We start from the raw sequence: 19,691 nt of genomic DNA, 5'->3' as shown, positions 1-19,691 counted from the left end.
GATTGTTCCGCTTTTGCTGCCCCCTTGTGTTTCCCGGCCGACAAGCTAGCCTTAATATTTCTTTCTGCATGAGTGGTGGGTACATGCATGATTGACACATTATTGTCTGAATTAATAGATGGTGCATGCCAAGATTATATCTTGCGGAGTAGTGCTAAGTTTCATATATTTTAAAAAAGAAAAAGAATTGAGAGAAAAAATGGATTAACAAGAATTGAGAGAAAAAATGGATTAACATGGTTCGCACAAAATTTATTCAAACTGGTATGGAATGTATGGATAGCACTCCTTATTAATCTTGATTAGTTGGCCACAAATTAATTTCACCATGAGTCGAGCAATTCTAGAAAATCCCGTAATCCCGAATCAGCTCTGCTCAATAGAGCAGTGGAAGGCCGCATCAGGTGGTCGGGCGATCGTGACCGTCGGTTGTCCGCTAGCGGCGAGAATTAAGGCGCTCATCCCACCGTTGGCTGCTAACGAAGCGACGGATCAGAGCATGCTCGGTGGGTGGCATGGTCGCGCACGTCGACGTATCGTTACAAGGTTGAGTGGCACAATCGTAATATCCCACAATGTGGAGGGCATTTGTTTCTGCACCGTCATTAAAATTAGGGGCGTGAGGTACGTGGGGGGGGGGGGGGGGGGGGGGGGGGGGGGGGGGGGGGGGGTGGGTGGGGGGGCGGCGGGCCGTGCGCCTTTATGTCTTAGTTGTCCGTACGAAACGAGACAGAGCTTCATTAACATGCCTTTGGCAGAGTCCATCCCCACCAATCACAACGCGACAGCGTATACCCACGAAAAACCACTCCGGTTTCCAAATACCACCTTCCTGTTCCCATCTCTCCAACCCTTGCAAAACCACACCCATCGCCTCTCGCCCTCCAAGCTCCTTCCCCTAACACCACCACCACCAAACCCTACCTCTCTCTCCCTCTCCCTCTCCCTCTCTCTCTCTTTGTTGTTCGTAGGTTGTACGATAGGGTTAGGGTTAGGGTTAGGGTTAGGGTTAGGGTTTAGTTGGAGATCGGGATATGTGGGGAGGGGGAGGGTGCAGCTGAAGCGGATCGAGAACAAGATCAATAGGGAGGGGACGTTCTCGAAGCGGAGAAATGGATTGGTGAAGAAGGCGCGCGTGCGACGCCGAGGTGGCCCTCATCGTTTTCTCCACCAGGGAAAAGCTCTACGAGTACGCCACCCATTCCTGGTGCGATCATCTCTCTCATCTCTTCATCTCTCTCGAACTGCTCGCCACTTTTTTTTGCTCTCTCTCTCTCTTTTTTTACCCCCCTTAATTATGGCATCAACATCGATCTGTTACGGATTCATATATTTTCCGTGCCCTAGAATTTTAGGAAAGAAGACGTAGTGTACGAGTGCGAATTACGGTTTATTTCCTAGTTTATGTGTTGTTCTTGGGTTCTGGTGCTTGTTCGTCTGTCCGATACCGGGAATGCATTTATTTCTTTCTTTCTTTATTTTTTTTTTTTTTTTGTTTTACACTTCATCGGTTTCTCTTTCCACGGATGAAAATTTTCTTTCACGCTTCTCTGGACCCTGATGCGTAAATCGCTTCCGATGTTCCGTATATAGCCAAATTTGAGAGCAAATGGCGTGAGATCCACGTCCCGAGATCGTCGCGACCCCTGATTGTCGTGCGGTTACATTGGATTATGAGCCTTCGCAGCTTTAGTACGAAAGCGTGAGAAACAAGCCATAGATCTCTTCCTCTCTCTCTCTCTCTCTCTCTCTCTCTCTCTCTAGAATTAGGGTTTACTTTTTCTTTTTAGTTTTTGATTTCCATTTTGGTATCCTTTTTCCTGTATATTTCTGCACTTCTAGGCTGTTCCTCATAATCATCATTTTCTTTGATTCATCATGTAACTACGCTTTCATTCTGTGTGTCTTTTCCACTGATGAGCAAGGCCTAGCTCTCTTATGATCTCCCCCTTCTCATGATTCTGGTCCTTATTATGGATCTAGTGACCAGTTAATTAATGTACTATTTCATTTTCCTATTTCGGCTTTCCTCCTTGAAACTTCTGAAATACATTAAAACATTACCCTAGCTGCCCCCTCCTCTTTTTCTCTTTTTTTTTTTTTTTTTTTTTTGCCCACTCAAATATTCGACTCTTCTCCTCATCTTCTGTTTCTTTTCAACAACTAATAGTTTTCATGAGCACATCTATGTGCCAAGTGGCGGAAAGAACAAGGAAAGTAATGCCATTAACTATTTTAAGAAACATTCTACTCATTAATTAGATGTACATACTTAAATTTTCCATGAAATATTTTATTTGGCTTCTCATTATTGTTGTGTTAGTTGTTTAAAATGTAGGAAAGCAGTTTTAGATCTTGGGGGCATGTCCAAAGTATCCAACCTAGTGCACCAGAAAGATATATAGTGGATATGTATGCCTGTGGTATTTGCAAAATTAAGGTAACTAATAATGTATTGGTAACTTGCTTCAAGATTAAAATCAGTTTACACGCACAAACTGGTTTTCAGGTTGATTAAAAACATTATTGCAAGCTCATGTTAGCTTCAATTTCTGTCAAAAAATGCCAGTTTAAGTCGGATTTCGAGTGGTTTCACATGTTTTTAAATCTATCGTCAGTTAGAAATGACTATTTTGTTAGTTTGGGAATGAAATATGTCTTCTGCACGTCAGTAAATGGGTAATCAGTGTTTTACGAAAGATGAATGTAATAGGAAATGCCCAGAAATAGTGGTTATATTTTTTTTTAACATGATTGCCCAATCTTGCCTTACAAAGAAGCGGCTTTATTTGATATCTGCTGTTCTCCTTTCTTGTGACAAAATCAAATATACTGCAAGAATGTTTCTGGACAATCTTGAATAATTTTTGTTCTACTGGTTGAATGTCATTCGCTGGCAAATTTAATGAGTGAGAAAAATTACTTTCATTTCTTTCTCAAGAAAGATGGTTATGCCCAAATTTAGTTATTTTAAATCACAAGGATAATACGAAACAACTAGGTGATCAACTCCTTGATAATCAATCCCCNCCCCTATGTTACATTGTTACCTAAAGCGCAGATCGATATGGTTTGCAGAATAGGGATGGGATTGCTAAATGCTACTTGCTCTAAAACATAGTATGATTGGAGGTAGTCTTTATTGGCATGATTTATATGAATAGAAAACATTTACTTGAAACACAAAATGTAAATAAATGAAAATATTAGATACATATACATTTATGTGCATACATATATATACTAATATACATGTATGTACGTACTGATATATCTGGATATGCTGCTCAATATGATTCCAATATAGGGTTAAGAGGTTTGCACGGATCACCTGTTTTGCCATTAATTCGAAATTCAGAGGGTATTTTACAAATTAGGTAACCGTGGTTTGTCCTATGTTAGGCCCAATCTTATTCTTTTTAGCATAATCTTTTAATCACTTGTTTAGTCATTCAGCTAACTTTTATTCGTAAATAAATGAATCGTGCAATGTGTGTACCAGCAGCTGACAAATATTTTATCTCAAAAGGGTAACTGGTGCCTCAAATACAACAAACTGAAAATAAATATTGATGCGATACACAAAAGTTAAAGGTAATTAGTTTCATAAAAATGGAAAAATGGCATATATAAGAACATGCTCATATTAGCTTGATTTGACAATTTTAAGCACCTTATGGGAGCTCAACTCATTGAATTTCAAAGAACTACAACAACTCGAGCAACAATTGGATAGTTCCTTGAAGCTTCTAAGATCAAGAAAGGTACATTTAAGAGAGAGCACTTTGCTTCAATTCTTTCACAAAAAATTCATTACTTGTACTGTCAATTAACTGTTGTATTTCAAGGTCAGCACAATCCATCATGACCTAGAAAATTCGACTACCTATGAATCAGAAATAATTTGATTTATAGCTCTTTACTGATATATTGAAACTATACATAAAAAATGGACAGATTTATTGCCGAAAACACAATTTTACAAAGTTTTCCACATAAGGAGTATCAGATTCATGAATTTTATATTGAGTTTCTAATAGTGTAGACAATGTCCGCTTTTAAATCCACCTTATTTATCAGTTGATGAAAGGTCGAAAGACTTTTAGCAGTCTGCTTCTTTTGTTTGTATACAGTTACTAGTTTTAGATGTAGCTCAAAATTCTTGAAAGTTGATCATCATTTGGGTCCTCTAACAATAACTCTAGATTGTTATATCTTTTGCAAAAATAAAATAAAATTGTGCAGTCTCGTGTTTTATTACCACCTTATCATCCTACTACAGCTTTTCTAATGTCACTACTCACTATCAACTTTCCGCCCTTTCCCCATATCCTTTCATTTTTTTCCCTCCATTTGTTTAAACTTGAAGATTGGAACAAAGTTTAGGTACTGAAGTCAAACTTCTTCATTGCTCTTTAGCTGTTTGCTTAAAAAAGAAAAATGTACATACCTATTTTTGGACGTGCTAGAGATACAAACAAGGTCTCTGTGTTATTCACCTGAAAGGTGCTATTGTAATACGCAAGTATTCTACCTTCCTGGGAAAAAGACATTGGGAAGCAGATTAATGTTTTCAGTAATTGCCTCCAAAAAATATTGCAGTTATGGTGCATAAAGTTCTATGACTGTTTCGCCTGATCAGACATGCTCTTTCATGAGTAATCTGAGCACATTTTTTTTTTATATATGGCTGTAGGTGACATTAATGTGATTTTTTATCTGGTGCAGAGCCAACTAATGCTTGATTCGATCTCTGAGCTTCAGAAAAAGGTTTTGTCTGAAGAAAATTCTGTTTAACATTCATTACCATCAGTTGTGGTTACGTTTGGTATTTTCTTGTCTTGTATTTTACAATGCATAAATATGATAATAACGACGTGCTTGCTTCTGATCTGTTTATGCTTTCTGTTTTCATTTCTCATTATGTTCATGTTCTGTTTGGTCAAAGGTTCCTAGGTCATTGAATTTTTTCCCCCCTAAATATTGTTATTGTCGTATTGATATCTGTATTTTGTCGGCAGTTTCTTGTTATTTAATGTGCTCCTCGTGTTCATTTCTGACGGAGTTGTGAAGTAGAACTTAAAATTGTCTACTGAGCCACACCTTCAATCTACGGGAAAAGTCACAGCTGGAACATAACAAGGTTCTAGTGGAGGAAGTAAGCATATATATTTTTTTGTTTTGTTTGTTTTTGAGTAAACTATATCTTATGCTTAGTTGCGATTAATAAGGAAATGCAGTCGTGACTTGTGTTCTCAGATAGTTGTCTGTATTGTGAATTCGCGGGGGATGACTTACCGATGACGACAGGTAATGGAGAAGCAGAAGGAAGCAAGACAGGTGCATCCGCCAGAGTGGGAGCAACAACAAACATGCCCAAGTTCCTCACGGCACGCTTCATTCCTATGGACTTAAAACTCTTCCTCCCTTAAACCTCAGGTACCTCTCTTACAATAATCCTTTTCTACCTACCTAGTTGGTTTATCAGTTGTACTACAGAACGATAGTGATGAGATTGTAGGTTGCTAAGATATTAAACCAGATAGAAAATGTTGGCTGTTACTCTCTTAGCGGGTACAACCAAAATGTAAATGCATCGGGCAGTCGTGGATACACCTATCTGCTAGCATAATATGATTGGAATCGCCACCTAAAAGTCTCCCCATGGTCAGGCTTGTTATCGATTAATGCAGGGGTTAGCAGCTATGACAGCTCGAAGGGCATGATCCCACACCTTTGATGTTTTGTTTAGCCTTGTGCCCTTGTGTATTCCCTTGTTTCGTGTGTCCACACGCTCACAGAGCGAGCGGCTTTTTTTTAAATTTTGGTGTGCGCAAATTTGTAGGGACCATCTGTGTGCACGTAGTTTAGTTGTTTGTGTTCGCATACATACGGGCGGGTGTGGGTGCGGGTGTGTATGCTCATGGTGTTCTTCCAATCACCAATCATCCAGAAGCGCATGATTTTCTAAATTAAGAAAAGGCTGACAACTTACAGGGTGGTAGAGCACTTAAGTTTATGATGCACGGAGGATAAACGGCTGATTTGACATACACAGTGCAGGTGATAATCTCTTCAAAATAGTGTTTGTTTTGGGCTCAAATGTTAATTTTTTTATGAGCAATTACCTGGACGTGTTCGCAAATGTGTTCAATACGCACGTTTAGAAGCGTTTAGGGTTTTCCCTCCATACACGTGTGTAGACAAATGCACCCGTGCGTGGATGCACAAAATGTGCGTTCATTTCTCTCGTCTGCGCTATGTTCATTTGCACATGCGGGGTAGACACGACGAACTCATGCTCCTTTTTAAGTATATCACTGTCGATGCTTCAGCACTCTTTATCTCTGCATCTATTAAGCACACAATATTCTGTGAACTGCTGCAAATAAAACTTTAATATGCGCGTGCACGCACACACTCTCAAAAACTTATTACTGCATCTATTGCACACTATATTCTGTAAACTGTTGCAAATAAAACTTTATACATTGGCATATGCCTGTCTGCGTGCCATGAAGCCTCACACATACACACCCGCACGCCGATGCACCCACAAGCATACCCAACAAACACCCAGACCCACCCCTACCGCCCACTACGCTGACCTGACAAGCACACCCACACACGTGCTGTGGGCGGGCACACACAAGCGCGCTCACACAGACACCCACACCCACCAACCCATGCACCCATCATGTCCACCACACACCTGACGCCCGCCTACCCACACGCACCCCCACACCCCACACCCCACACCCCACCCACCCACACGCAGCCCCCAGTCCCAACCCATACGCCCCACACCCACCCACCCACACTCCACACCCATACACCGACTCACGCACACACGCACCAAGCCACACCCCGCACGCACGCACCCTCACCCACACGCGTCTACCCACACACCCCACACCCTACACCCACCCACACAGATGCCCAGCATGCCACACACGCACACACACACATGCCCACACCCTACCCCCACACAGATGCCCAGCATGCCACACATGCGCACACACCCACACACACATGCCCAGCATGCCGTGCAGGCACACGCACATGTGCATACACACCCACACACATGCACGCACCCACCCCACACGCACGCACCCACACGCATCCCGCACACCCACCCCATACACGTACCCACCCACACGCATCCCACACGCGCACCCAAACGCACATGGGTATGCCCAAGCTCTTTTCTCAATGTCAAGTCTTAACAGAATAAATACTAGACCTAAGAAATCTGAGTGAATCTCATAACAAAAGGTAAGGATTCACCTGTGATTACATACGAAAATCATAGGCTGAAACACAGCAGCTATTAACAAGCATCATGAAATGCATAACATCATCCTCACTGTGCTGTAAAGAAAGCGAACTGCTCTAAATACATGCCTTAACGCTGATAAAAACATATATACTAAAAGCTTTCACACTAGTGTTGTTGGTACTTGTTCACTTTTCAACCAAAACAGGGGCAGCAAGCACATGGTATGATGGCATACTGAAATGCTAATAACTGCTTAGCTCTATTTTTCCATGTCTTACAGAAATTAAATGACTGCAATACCTTACTAATAAAAATGCAAGTTATCAGCAGTGCAAGCAGTCACAAGAATCCCACTAGCTACGCCATATTATGTTTGCAGGCTAGAGAGAGAGACAGAGACAGTTCTATCCTTTCTTTCCTAAATGCACATGATAATTAACAAGAGACAACATGCAGTTTCATTGTCCGTAGCTTACTTGGAAAATACAACTTAAAAAAATGAGTCTATATTTCTAACTAATGTACTTATAAAAATAAATCATACCGTGTATAGAATGATGAATGTGGCAGAGAGTACATTTAGTCAGTGTCCACGTTCTCTTCGCAGTCACAGTCAATTTGATTAAGAAAATGTTCCCTGCAAGAGTCGATAACGAATCAGTACAACTTTCCAAGCAAAAGATTGGTTTCCCAAGTCAGTGCTCCAAATGAGTCACTCCAGCTATTGAATGACGTCTTACAATATTTTCACTAGGAAATAGATGAAAAGGTGCAATTTGCGTGCAGAATTTGGTTGGACCCAAGGCAATAACAATAAAAAATTTTGGACCAACAGTAATTGCTGAAGTAAAAAACCTACAATCACTTAAACAAGAAATGTAGGGTCAGTTGGAAAAGACAACACATGGATTTAACATAAAGCAGCGGCCTCAAAAGCACCAAGCAGAAACTAGTAATTCTCTTGTTCATAAAAACAAATCAGTCAGTGCATAGTCCCAAAATGTAGGTGCAGATGATACCTTAATCTTTCACACAGGCGTGACAAGGAATCTGCACCTGTCCGGGATGCAACGTCCTCAATTAGGAAAGCATTAGACAGATTGACACTCTCAGCAAGCTTGAACTCACACAATTCCTTCAACGAGCAAGCATCTGTTAAAACAGCTGAATGACCACCACCTGCTGCCAATCTTCTCACCTCTCCCACACACCTTCCGCATAAAAGAAAAGAAATCACCAATCCAAATAAATTGCTAAAGCAAGAAAAGGCTTGAGAGAAAAGTTTTTTTTTAAAAAAACCCACCAATCAACAGGAGAAGGGTACCACGCGTAAGTAGATTTATCATTCGCTGCCTGGCCATAATTGTTATAGCCCCATCCATATATCCTCCCATCCCTCATGGAGACAAGGGTGTGAGAATGACCACAAGTCACAAGTTGCACCCCAGATGGTATGATAAATGCTGGGAGATTACGGAGCAGCATCTCAGACCCATTAAGTGTGCACGAGAAGAGGCCATTTTGGGGGCCCAGACCCAACTGCCCTGCTTGCCCACCACCCCACGCATAGAGGGCACCTTCTGCAGTTGCAGCACATGTATGCACACCACCACAAGCAACATCCTTGATGACTATACTGTCAAGAGCAACCACTCGTCTTGGAAGTAGCTCTTTATCTCCATATTGAAGGGAGCAATGTCCAAGCTGCCCCATACTTCCTAGCCCCCAAGTGTACCTGTAAAATCCGAAAGTTAAAGGAGGCCCCTCAAAAAAAAAGAAAAGAAAAAAACCCTCGAAAATTAAAAAAAAGATACAGAAATAAGTCATAACAAATACAAAATTAACATAGGTGCCAAGAAGCAAATGGTGTTTTCATATGTTCACCAACAAGTATCAGCATTATGTGAATATCAACCAAGAGTGGCACAAGAGGAGAAAAAAAAATATATATCAACAATTGATGCTGGTAGAATTTGATAGCTTCGAAGTTGTGTGGAAAACCCTAAAACCCTGAGAAAACAAAGCACTATTGCTTTTACTTTCAGTTTGGGGATGATATACTTGATGCAAGTTACATATGATCATAAGAAATAATCGTAGAAAGAGACATCAAATTTTAAGCACTAAAAGTCTTGCAAATCTGAATCAAGAGATACACAACGCCATCAAGACAAGACTACCAAATGCCCTGGACAATTAAGATGTAAAAGAACATAAACAACTTCGGAAACTTTTTGAAAAGACTAGACAACTGAAATCTATACATCATCTAATTAACTGCCCTGGCATCTGTAGTCTGAAATAGGAAACATTTCAGATATAGTAATTCTAGCATAGTCACTTTAGGCACTGTTGATGAGATCAGACAAATAATGAGTAGGTGCAATATCACAGGTACATGAAGAAAAGATTAGGAGACTGGTATAAAAAGCAATACGAATTGCGAAGTACAGTATCTTCCTTGCTAGCTCTTAAGTAATCTAGTAGCACGTCTCCATTTTTCTCTTATTACTTCTATTAGCCACTTCCGTCCACTCCTATCTTGTGGATATCAAATAATGCAGTCTGGAAGCAATTACATAATAATTAATCACTCCTCTTTGATTTTCTATTAAAGATGCAACTGTACTACTATACCTCTTGAGTTTTGATTTTGAGCTGGCAACATACGCAATAGAGAAATAATCAGCACTCATAAAAGATATATTTAGAAGAAACATTATTACATCACAGATATCAAAATGTTTATTTGCTAGCCCACGGAGATATCCTTTAGGTAGAAGTGTACAGATGTTACCTGAACATAGCTTATTTTGCAACAGACACCTAGACTTATGCTATCAAGGAGAACTAACCTAAAAAGATAAATTGAAGCAGCTTATTGATACAAATCAGCAGAACAACCAAAACTAGTTGCATAAAATGATGAAGGATGATGAAAGACAACCAAAATGAAAACACATTCAACCAACTAGTAGTTGATAGTATTTGGTTTGAGGATGCGGTAATTGAAAACAAAGATTTTAAGTGTCCATTGGCACCCGGCGACAAGATATCGGCGCGATATGACCCTGTCCCGACCAATTGCATAGGTCAAAACTCTTTTTTCTTTAAAATTAGCAAGTACTTTTCTCAATAAAGTTCAAAAAAATTAATAAAGAAAAAAAAAAAAAGTTCATGCCATTATGCGTAGGCGCGTAGGTATTTCTTGTGACGGCACAACACATCCCCGTGCCACAGCACCAAAATCCTTCATTGAAAGCAAGTAGATATCTAACAAAAAAACTTTGTTGGCTTATGCACTACCTCATATTCTAACTATGTTGAAAAGAGCTTCTTAGAAGGCCTTAGTGCTACTTGTGTCATGCGAGCAAACCACATTATGTTATCTCTGAAAGAAGAGTCAACTTCAAAAATCAGCATCCTTTCAAATAACTTACACCTCGCCATATTCTGAGATTGCAGCAGTGTGGTACTCCCCACATGACACATGTATGATCTTCACAAGCTCAGGAGGTTCATCTAGGAACTTAGCATAAGCACTCAATAGACGAGCTCCCTGTAGTCCTTCACACGTGAAGCCTCTGCCGAGCTGACCATACTCATTGTAGCCTGGTTTGTCAGAACAGTGACACACATCCAAGTAAATAAGAGGTAGTAACTGCTAAGAAGGATGGGCAGTTGTTTGCCCCAAAGATCTGGCTTTACAAGTACCACGACAGCAAAGCAAAAGAAAAAAAACAAACACACACAAAAAGAACAGCAGCAAAGTACATGCTTATGCATTGTGTTGTCCTAACGTAAAAACAAGACATTCGGGACAAATTCTGAACTTAAAAGATACAACTTCAAAAAAGAGTCATCCAACATATGACAAATCATCAAAACACCTAATGAGAAACAAGGTTTGGAAACATGCTTGATGGAAAACAGAAGACAACCAAAAGTGAAGTTATATATTCTTTATTACCCCATGCTTGAAGAAGGCCATCCTCAGATAGGGCTACAACATGAACTGCTCCGCAAGAAACCTGACGAATAACCTGCACAAAAAAGAAAATACAACAAGAATTTGCAAACTGCCAAATGAAGTAGAGGCAAGGGGATGACACAGATACATTAATGCATTTTTTTGACTAGCATAGGTAAACATTTTATACGATGCAAGTTAAAAAGACAGTGATATTAACTATGCGTCACTCGATTTTTTTTTTTATTTTGGGGGGAACAAGGGAAGGGTTGTAAGAAAAAGAACCTTATTATTTCAAACACCTCTAAATCTACAGGGAACAAGACAACAAGTTTAATGCAGCATTATATGAAAGAAAATTTTATATTTTACATCTACCATGAACTATACAAGATTCAAAAGGGATTTACATGATTTGGTTAACCAATATAAACAATTCGAGGCTAACAAGGTGCATGGCAATTTCTTGAACTGCATAAATGAAATGATGAGCCATAAACATATATCAGCAAGTTGGACACAAACAATTACAGCTTTTGTGGATAAGATGCCATACTTTTGAGTGAACTGCAGTTTAATATGAAGGATTAAAGAATAGCTGCAAACAAAACAAAGGGCCCAAACTAGGCGTCAAAATACAGGTCCAAAAACATGCTTAGCAACTAGCAAACGCCTTCTGAAAGGTCGAGGGATGCTGTCCTAATAGATAGAAGCAAGTTAACCAGCTCAACTACAGAAGAAAGCATTAGTTTGCTAAGGTGACATGCTCCTTCAGGAAAAATAACAGAAGGCAAATCAAGTTGTATCTAATTAGTATTAGTAATCACGCTTGATTCAAGCAACTTTTGAGTTTTGACATACAAGGAATGATTGACCATTCAAAAAAAATAAAAAAAAAAGTGTAGTAGTAGAAGGACAAATAGACAGCTCTCCTGAGACGCAAAGGACAAATACAGTCAAGCACATATAGCACGTAAATATTTGACCTCAAAGATCCAACATATGCAGCAGTAAAATATACGAAAACAAGGATAATTAAATCTCAATTCAATAAAATGCATAGGCACATAACTTACTGTGTTTGGAGTGAAGGCCCCCCAAAATAAGCGTGGAAGATTCGAACCCTGAGAGAAACAGAATTGACTTATTTATGACTGACTTTATGTTACCAGATGATATAAAGAACTTAAAAAATGTGATTCACAACTGTGTAAACACAAAGCATTAGTCATACCTGATTTTGTCCCCACACCCAAAGTCTACTTCTAGATAATGTGCCATCATTTTCTCGGGGTTCTGCAATAGCAGCTGTACAGTGTGCTCCACACGACACAGCTTTCACAAATTCAGTTTGCAATAGTTTAACCTTTTTCGGTTGCTTCGTGCTCTCCTCAGTTCCATCTCCTAATTGACCATAATCATTTGAACCTGCTCTTCCCCATTGGAAATGAAATGCATGAGTATACAGTCAGCTGTGCCAAAATCTATGAAAGATAATAATACGCCAACCTGACAATCAATTACTTAAAAGAAGAGGTTCCTGTTGTAGTATAAATCTCTCCTTCCTAAGAAGGAATTAGTGACCAAGATTATAAACAAGCACATGGAGACAAAAAGGACATTTTATGATATGATCTAAGACATCTATTTCATATTTTCTTTCCTGTATTTAGTTTCCAATCATTCCAAATGTCATTCCCAATCTTTCAAGTCAATGCTGTAGAGTGACTTAAGCTAAAAACACCTAGTAGCATCTATCTGCTATATAAGAATTAAAGATATTGATCAGATGGCTACAAAGCCCATCAGGTTCAGGTGCATCAAAATGGTCCTTTAATCCTTCGATGTCAAAGATGATGACATTTATTGGAACATCCCATCATTCCATGATATTTAATTCTCTATTAACTCGTAAGCTTAAAATTCATATGATAAGCAGTTGAATGTAAATACAACCAGATTACGCAAGGAATGGGACTAACCCCACGTGAACAATGACCCATCAGAGACTACAGCTGCGGTGTGCTCACGACCGCAAGCAATATCCAGCCACCGCAGATTCTCCAGTCCACATTTAAAAAGCTTTGGAGAGAGGCTTTTGGGAATTCTCAGATGGCATTCCTTGCCCTTTCTTGCCGTCTGCCCGCTATGGTTGTATCCCCATACATAGATTGCACTCTTTGCGGGAAGGTTTACAACTCGGACACCACACAGCACCTCATCAATATCCATTCTACTCGACCACGATCACCTGATAACCTATAGTACACAATGCAGGGTTATCCATGGCTTCTAAATCAAAAGAAATCATCTGAATCAAAAGAAATCGCCATCATCAACATCATCATCAAAATTTAGGGCCCTATCCATAGCACGACAATAGATCAAAATGATGTGAACGCTCCACATTATCCCGTGATATAAGATACAAGAATAAGGAATCAAAAATAGTGGGAAAACCCAGTACGAATCGAGAATCTCATTGAATTCGAGATTAAAAATATATCCCAAAAAAAAAAAGGGGTTCCGACATTGAATCCCATAAGATATCAACGAATCAGTCATAAAAATCCAAAAGCAATCAGGGAATCAGCGAATCAATCATAAGAACGTTCGAAATGACGATCATACCAACGATAATAGAAGCAATTCCAAATGGTGAATCAGCGAATCAGTCATAAGAACGTTCGAAACGACGATCATACCAACGATAACAGGAACGAATCCAAATGGTGAGATTAGGGTTTGAAAAGGGTTTGAAAACAAAAAGAAGAACCGAGATCTAAGAACAGGAAAGGGTTTGATCGGCGTAATTCTTACCAAATAGAAGAATCTGAAACAATCAAGAGGCATACGAGGAACCGACCATTCGCGGTGCGATGAATCGAAGCGACGATAAGCTTCGGGCACAAATAAGAGAAACTGAATGTGCTCCACTCTTACCGAATAGAAGAAGGATCGGAACGGCGACGAAGCTCTCGGCGAAAACAGAGACGAGTCGAGAAAAGGGAGAGAACGGAAGAGCGAGAGAGGTTGGGATGGAAATAGGGGCCCAGCTCTCTACGATGGGAGATTCCTTCTTTTGATCTCTATCAAGAAGATTCCAAGAAGTGTGCTTTAATGCCAGCGAGTTCGTACATACGACTTGTCAAATTGTACGTAGACCCCTCAAACTGTAGGATATTTTGCAACAGCCCCTCACCTTCTTGTCCGATATTATAATGAACGATATAAAACTTTACAATATGCATATTCCCATAACCAAAAAAAATTGTGAAGTTGGTTCATGTTTTTTAATTATTATAGTTGTTTCAAGAACTCCGGGATTCTCTCCCTAGCCACAAGCCCACAAGACCACACCCTTTTCTCCCTCTTCCGAGAGAAAGCCGAAAATAAATAATAAAAAAAAATCATTAACATAGCACATTTCAGGACCACACAAACTCTAGTAGGGGGTTAAAAAACAAAATGACACATTGAAATAACACATTCCAGGAAGACAACAAGATCCTGACATGCAAAGTAGGTCATCACAAAATGTTATCATAAGTTGCCAAAACCAGATAATCTATGACTGACATCGTCCTCTCTTAAAGAAAACAATTAAAACAAAATTGGCTCCTAGATGTATTTCACTCTTATCCCAGTTAATTTCTACGCAGAAGAAGAAATAATTTAGGAAAAGTTTGATGTCGCCTCCTTGAACAACATCACCTGCAGAAAGGGCAAAATGATAGAAAAAATATCAGGAGAATGGAAGGAACGAGGCCTTCATTAATACCATCTGAGAAAATATGAACAGATCGACTTCACAGGCCGAGCAAAATAAGCGAGCAGCCCTTTACCTCGCCACAGATTGGACAAGCTTGGCTCCTCTCCATCCACTCATATATACAACTGAGGTGATAGTGATGATTGCATTGCAAAATTATCCTCGGATTTTCAGATGTATATTCTGCAAAGAACGTGCAAAAGAAATCTTCAATAAAACGCCGTAGAGGGAGTTAATTTAAGCTTGCATGATAGGAGCAAAATGAAATAAACCATACTTTCTTGTTACAGTACAGCTAGATCCCTGTCTAAAAGTTCAAATTACAGAAATAGTGAGCCTACAGGACTAAAATGGGTAACAATAAGTGAATTTCTGCATTTGACATAGGATATGAGCAGAGTTGGTTATGAGAAGTTACCTTAGAAGGGATGGTGCACATCCAAGTGATTTCTTAAAGTGAAAATACTAAAACAAAAATGCTACTTTACTTCTAAAGTTATCAATCTCTTCTAGCACACCATTACATTATTTTTACATCATTCCTTGAATCCAGAAAATTGTTGTATTTCAGTTCCTTCATGGAAAGAAATTGGCAAGCAGAGGGAGAAGCAGATGAAACAAAAATGAAACAGAAATAAATTGCTTCATTCAGCTCACCTTCAAGGCAAATTGGACAATCATCCTCTTCTTCAGAAGAATAATGGATCTCTGTTACTTCGCTTGTTGCCTCAACCGATGAGTCTTTTACTAGAGATTCATTCCTATTTTCTTGTGTATGCGTAGTTTCTGGATCAGTATCGACAGCACTTCTGAGGGGCACAGGAACCTCTTGGCAATAAGATGAGGTGTCGTCATATTTCTCCCCTTGTTTATCATGCTGACATTGAGGTTGAGAGAATCTGGGATCATCAAAAGGTAAAGGCATTGGAGGGGAGAGAAATGGAACTACGGCACAATTATCTTCTTGTAGAGAAGTTGAATATGAAGAAGCCTTTCCCTGATCAGATGTAATTATATGAGCTTCACCTCTTTCAGTTTGAGCTAATGGAAGGAACTGCATACAACAAAAGAAAAGGGAGCACTATTTTAACGATCTTTTAATTTGTTCAGTACCCATTAGGCTGAAAAGAGTATTCACCTCTTATCAGCTATCATGCAATGAATCATTCAACAGTTAAAATCAAATAAGTTCAACACCACCGCGATAACATCTTTACAAAACTCCTTTTTTTGGGGGGGAAGTAAGGCACAATAGAATTTCCTACTTTGAATTTGAAATGTACTGAGGTAGATCAAAAAAATGCAATTACAAGAACTGACCCGCACCGGTGAATAACAATAGAGATCACAAGGAGAACAGGCATGACAGAAAGAGAAGAGAAGTGACAAAACACATTTTTGACAGGCCAACAAAGCAACATAGAATAAGCAGAAAATATGATCTTAACTAGTAAACAATGTATTCGTCAATAATATAACGAAATGATTTGTGCTAAAGAAAAAACATCTATTTTTCAAACATAGAACAATTAAAAGAGACTGGACAATATGAAAAAAAGAAAGAAAGAATATTCGGAAAGTTAAAGGAAGCCCAAAATTTACATCTCTGCTCTGTCTTTCTAAAACTTCACAAGCACAGACATGACAAAATAACAACATATATATGAGAGGCCAAAACATAGCTGGTAACATGTAAAAGTCTGGATCCTGGAATGGACAACCATCCAACATATGGGAGTGATATTATGTTCCCCTGGACATCCGCAATGCTCCACTTTCTTTCATTTGAAAAGCTTAATTTGCATTCTATATAATAACGAAAATCAACAATAATCAAAAGTACACTGCAAGCATAAAAAAAGAAACAAACCTTGATTTACAGGACAGAACAGGAGCATAGCTCAATGAATTATGTGCCGACATTATCGCTATTTTTCCTGATATCCATGTGTATGGAATCATCCGTACGGATAGATGACATATCAGCGATCTCAATAGTCCATCAAACTTGCGACGCGGCCCAGACAGCAATAGTAAGAGCGCACACAAAGTGGAGACTTGCAAGTATTTAGACAATTGATGCATAAAAAATAAAATGACCACTGCAACTTACACCTTCATGTGGATTATTATTATTTTCATTTGCAACACACATGGGAAAACCAAAAGACAACTTCAAGGTATTGAAAAATCAAGTATAGGAATACTAAAAGACGCCACTAATGCTTGAAGACGAAAGGCCATCATCCATAAATATTAGGAATCAAGTACATTAAAAGCCCAGGACACCAAGAGTTCGATATGTACAAAATTCAACAATATAATCATTTAAAGTTGAGGAAAAAACTGATTCGCAACAGCATAGTATGTACTGATTTTTCATCTACGATTCACATCTGCCATAGTATTCGAACAGTCAAAAAAGAAAAGAAAAAAAGTTACACCATTCGGTCCTCTGAAGTAATATGCATAAAAAACCCCGGATAAGGTGCATACCGAATCAAGACATGGCAGCCATCTGAGAAGGAAAGAGCGGAAATTCATTGGAGCGATGAGACCTTGGCAATCCTCGAGATCATTTACATGCGAACAGCATAGAGCAGAGCCAACTCCACTGTTGGAGCATTCTTTTCTTGTCTTTTATCTGGATAAAACTTGTACAGAGCCCTTCACTGAACTTAAAATTTAGCGTTTGAAATACTTGAAAAAATAATATGGGATTAAAAAAAAAAAAAATTCTTTCCTGGTAAAAGCAGCCTTGCACTCGGATTATCCAAACTCCCCTTATTCTAACAATTGACTGGTTCGACACGCGAGAACTGATAGAAATCAAGTAGCTAGGGTTTAGTTCTTATAGTTAGTTTTGAAAATTCCGATTGATTACTAGGCCACACGCATCGCAGAGATTAAAACATCCAAAAAAATCATGACAAACAACTAGCAAAAAGGGAACGAAATAGGATGTCATTAAGTTGCCACAAATATTATAAAAAAAAATAAATAAAAGAAAAAACAATGGAAGAAGAAGAAGAAGAAGAAGAAGAAGAATGGGTCTCAAAAAGAATACAGAGAACCAACCAGAACAGGCAACATTACGGTGGTAGCAGACACATTTTTCTCTGTCCTCCTCCCTCTTTTTGTTAGCTTTATCCTTAACAAACCAAAAATTGTTATCTTTTAAAAATTTTAAAGACAAAAACCACGAAATTAACCGGAACAGCGTCCTAGTAGACTTAGGATCAGTTTAAAATTTAAATACCGCCGAAATATTGATCGAGAAAAGAGAAAAAGAAAAAAAAAAAAAATTGGATGAATAAAGAGTAAGATACCCGTTGCAATACTAAGGAGGAGGACATAACAAACCAAATATCCAAATATTCTACTCTATAATTCCAATTCTACCCGAGATGGAATTGGAAATTAAATTTAGTAAATCAGGAAGGAATTACTTTCAAATCTTATGATTCTTATTATTATTATTATTTTTATGATGCCAATGATAGCAGCTTCTTGTAAAAAGAGCGCCAAGCTCAATTGTCCACGGACTTATTAAACAAGTTAGATATTTTGGTTTGTGTAGATTTTTATTATTGATATCTTCTATAAACCTATATTAATCCTCTTAATCTTCTGTCCATGTGGCATGTGTAGCTTAATGTTAGAGCATGTGGGGCCCACCTTATATTTTTCACTCTCCATGAATGAGTTCCTCTTCGATCGTTATGACGTGGGGCTCACCTGATAATTTTTCAACTTCCTATAAATCCTCTCCTTATTTTAATCATATTTATCAGGTTCTTCTTTAATTTAAATTTGATGCTTTGTTTGTTTACGTAGATTTTTCTACCATATAGTATATTTTAAATTACGTAGGATTCAACTCTTCCAATTTAAGGTAATTTTTTTTTTAGAATTACTATATTTTTTTAATATTTATTTTTATTATTTTAGTTACTATGTTATAAATTTTTATATTTATTTTTATTTACAAATCATATTGTCTCCATTATATAATGATTTGATTGTATTGAGAATTTTGATGGATTTGTTTATATCAGGTTTAGAATTTTTAACATAATTAATAATTACGCAGACTAATGTCATACTTAGCGAAATCTAATAGATATGTTGGAATTTATTTGCTAAATATATTTTCTGTTGTTTCTTATTAAACCTATACGTCGCTACCTATATAATAAGACATCTATATAAAAGTCTCGAAAATAAATATAGTTTGATATCTATCTTGATGTTTCAGTATTTAAAATTAAAATATTCAAAAAAAAATATTCTTCATATTTTTCAATATATTTTAAAATTACTAAAACTTTTAAAATAAATATATTCTACTATTTACAAAATAACTTATAGAAATATAAGATCTAAAATTTAGGGTTTAAATTTTAAAAGATTATAATATATATATCCGCGTCACAACACTAGTATTTATTACTTATTATAACATTGTATTAAAGTATTAATGCTATATTTATTATTTATGTTACCCGTAGAATATTCTGTTACTAACCCAATCGACAGTACCTTACCTCAACAACTGCTGCGTTACATAATATTAGTATTCAACCCGCCCTTTGGGACGGATATATAATATTTCAACAAAATCAAATATTTTAATTTATATAAATTTTAATAAATATTTTTATTTAATT

General features: G+C 38.0%; 2 protein-coding genes and 1 long non-coding RNA gene across 16 annotated transcripts; 1 reads left to right on the top strand and 2 right to left on the bottom strand.

Moving 5' to 3' along the window:
* On the top strand, nucleotides 1,005-15,688 carry LOC109715139. Of its 6 annotated transcripts, none has more exons than XR_002217517.1 (4): nucleotides 1,005-1,207; nucleotides 5,022-5,158; nucleotides 5,241-5,439; nucleotides 15,593-15,688. It is a non-coding gene; the product is annotated as an uncharacterized LOC109715139 (long non-coding RNA). The 6 variants fall into 6 exon arrangements; XR_002217516.1 differs by lacking the exon at nucleotides 15,593-15,688 and adding an exon at nucleotides 5,998-6,105; XR_002217520.1 differs by lacking the exon at nucleotides 15,593-15,688 and adding an exon at nucleotides 5,846-5,976.
* On the bottom strand, nucleotides 7,245-14,347 carry LOC109715134 (RCC1 and BTB domain-containing protein 1). 4 transcript variants are annotated; one of them, XM_020239970.1, is made up of 10 exons: nucleotides 14,070-14,345; nucleotides 13,232-13,508; nucleotides 12,484-12,677; nucleotides 12,326-12,373; nucleotides 11,250-11,322; nucleotides 10,720-10,891; nucleotides 8,583-9,014; nucleotides 8,299-8,490; nucleotides 7,824-7,916; nucleotides 7,245-7,371 (listed from the first exon to the last, which is right to left on the bottom strand). In XM_020239970.1, the coding sequence occupies exons 2-9, from the start codon at nucleotides 13,479-13,481 to the stop codon at nucleotides 7,859-7,861; spliced, it is 1,419 nt and encodes a 472-aa protein (XP_020095559.1). In that variant the 5' UTR covers nucleotides 13,482-13,508; nucleotides 14,070-14,345; the 3' UTR covers nucleotides 7,245-7,371; nucleotides 7,824-7,858. The 4 variants fall into 4 exon arrangements, with proteins under 4 accessions (XP_020095559.1, XP_020095560.1, XP_020095557.1 ...); XM_020239971.1 differs by having other exon boundaries at nucleotides 7,245-7,366; XM_020239968.1 differs by lacking the exon at nucleotides 7,245-7,371 and having other exon boundaries at nucleotides 7,504-7,916; nucleotides 14,070-14,149; nucleotides 14,193-14,344.
* Nucleotides 14,706-18,463, bottom strand: LOC109715137 (E3 ubiquitin-protein ligase At3g02290-like). Of its 6 annotated transcripts, none has more exons than XM_020239974.1 (6): nucleotides 18,351-18,463; nucleotides 18,100-18,172; nucleotides 17,518-17,840; nucleotides 15,679-16,075; nucleotides 15,095-15,204; nucleotides 14,706-14,963 (listed from the first exon to the last, which is right to left on the bottom strand). In XM_020239974.1, the coding sequence occupies exons 3-6, from the start codon at nucleotides 17,563-17,565 to the stop codon at nucleotides 14,925-14,927; spliced, it is 594 nt and encodes a 197-aa protein (XP_020095563.1). In that variant the 5' UTR covers nucleotides 17,566-17,840; nucleotides 18,100-18,172; nucleotides 18,351-18,463; the 3' UTR covers nucleotides 14,706-14,924. The 6 variants fall into 6 exon arrangements, with proteins under 6 accessions (XP_020095563.1, XP_020095566.1, XP_020095564.1 ...); XM_020239977.1 differs by lacking the exon at nucleotides 18,351-18,463 and adding an exon at nucleotides 16,892-17,028 and having other exon boundaries at nucleotides 15,679-15,920; nucleotides 18,100-18,336; XM_020239975.1 differs by lacking the exon at nucleotides 18,351-18,463 and adding an exon at nucleotides 18,281-18,297.

Source organism: Ananas comosus, linkage group 9, assembly GCF_001540865.1.
Source record: "Ananas comosus cultivar F153 linkage group 9, ASM154086v1, whole genome shotgun sequence".
Lineage (NCBI taxonomy): Eukaryota > Viridiplantae > Streptophyta > Magnoliopsida > Poales > Bromeliaceae > Ananas > Ananas comosus.
Note: the sequence above shows the minus strand (reverse complement) of the source record. Positions and strands in the feature narration are given on the sequence as shown.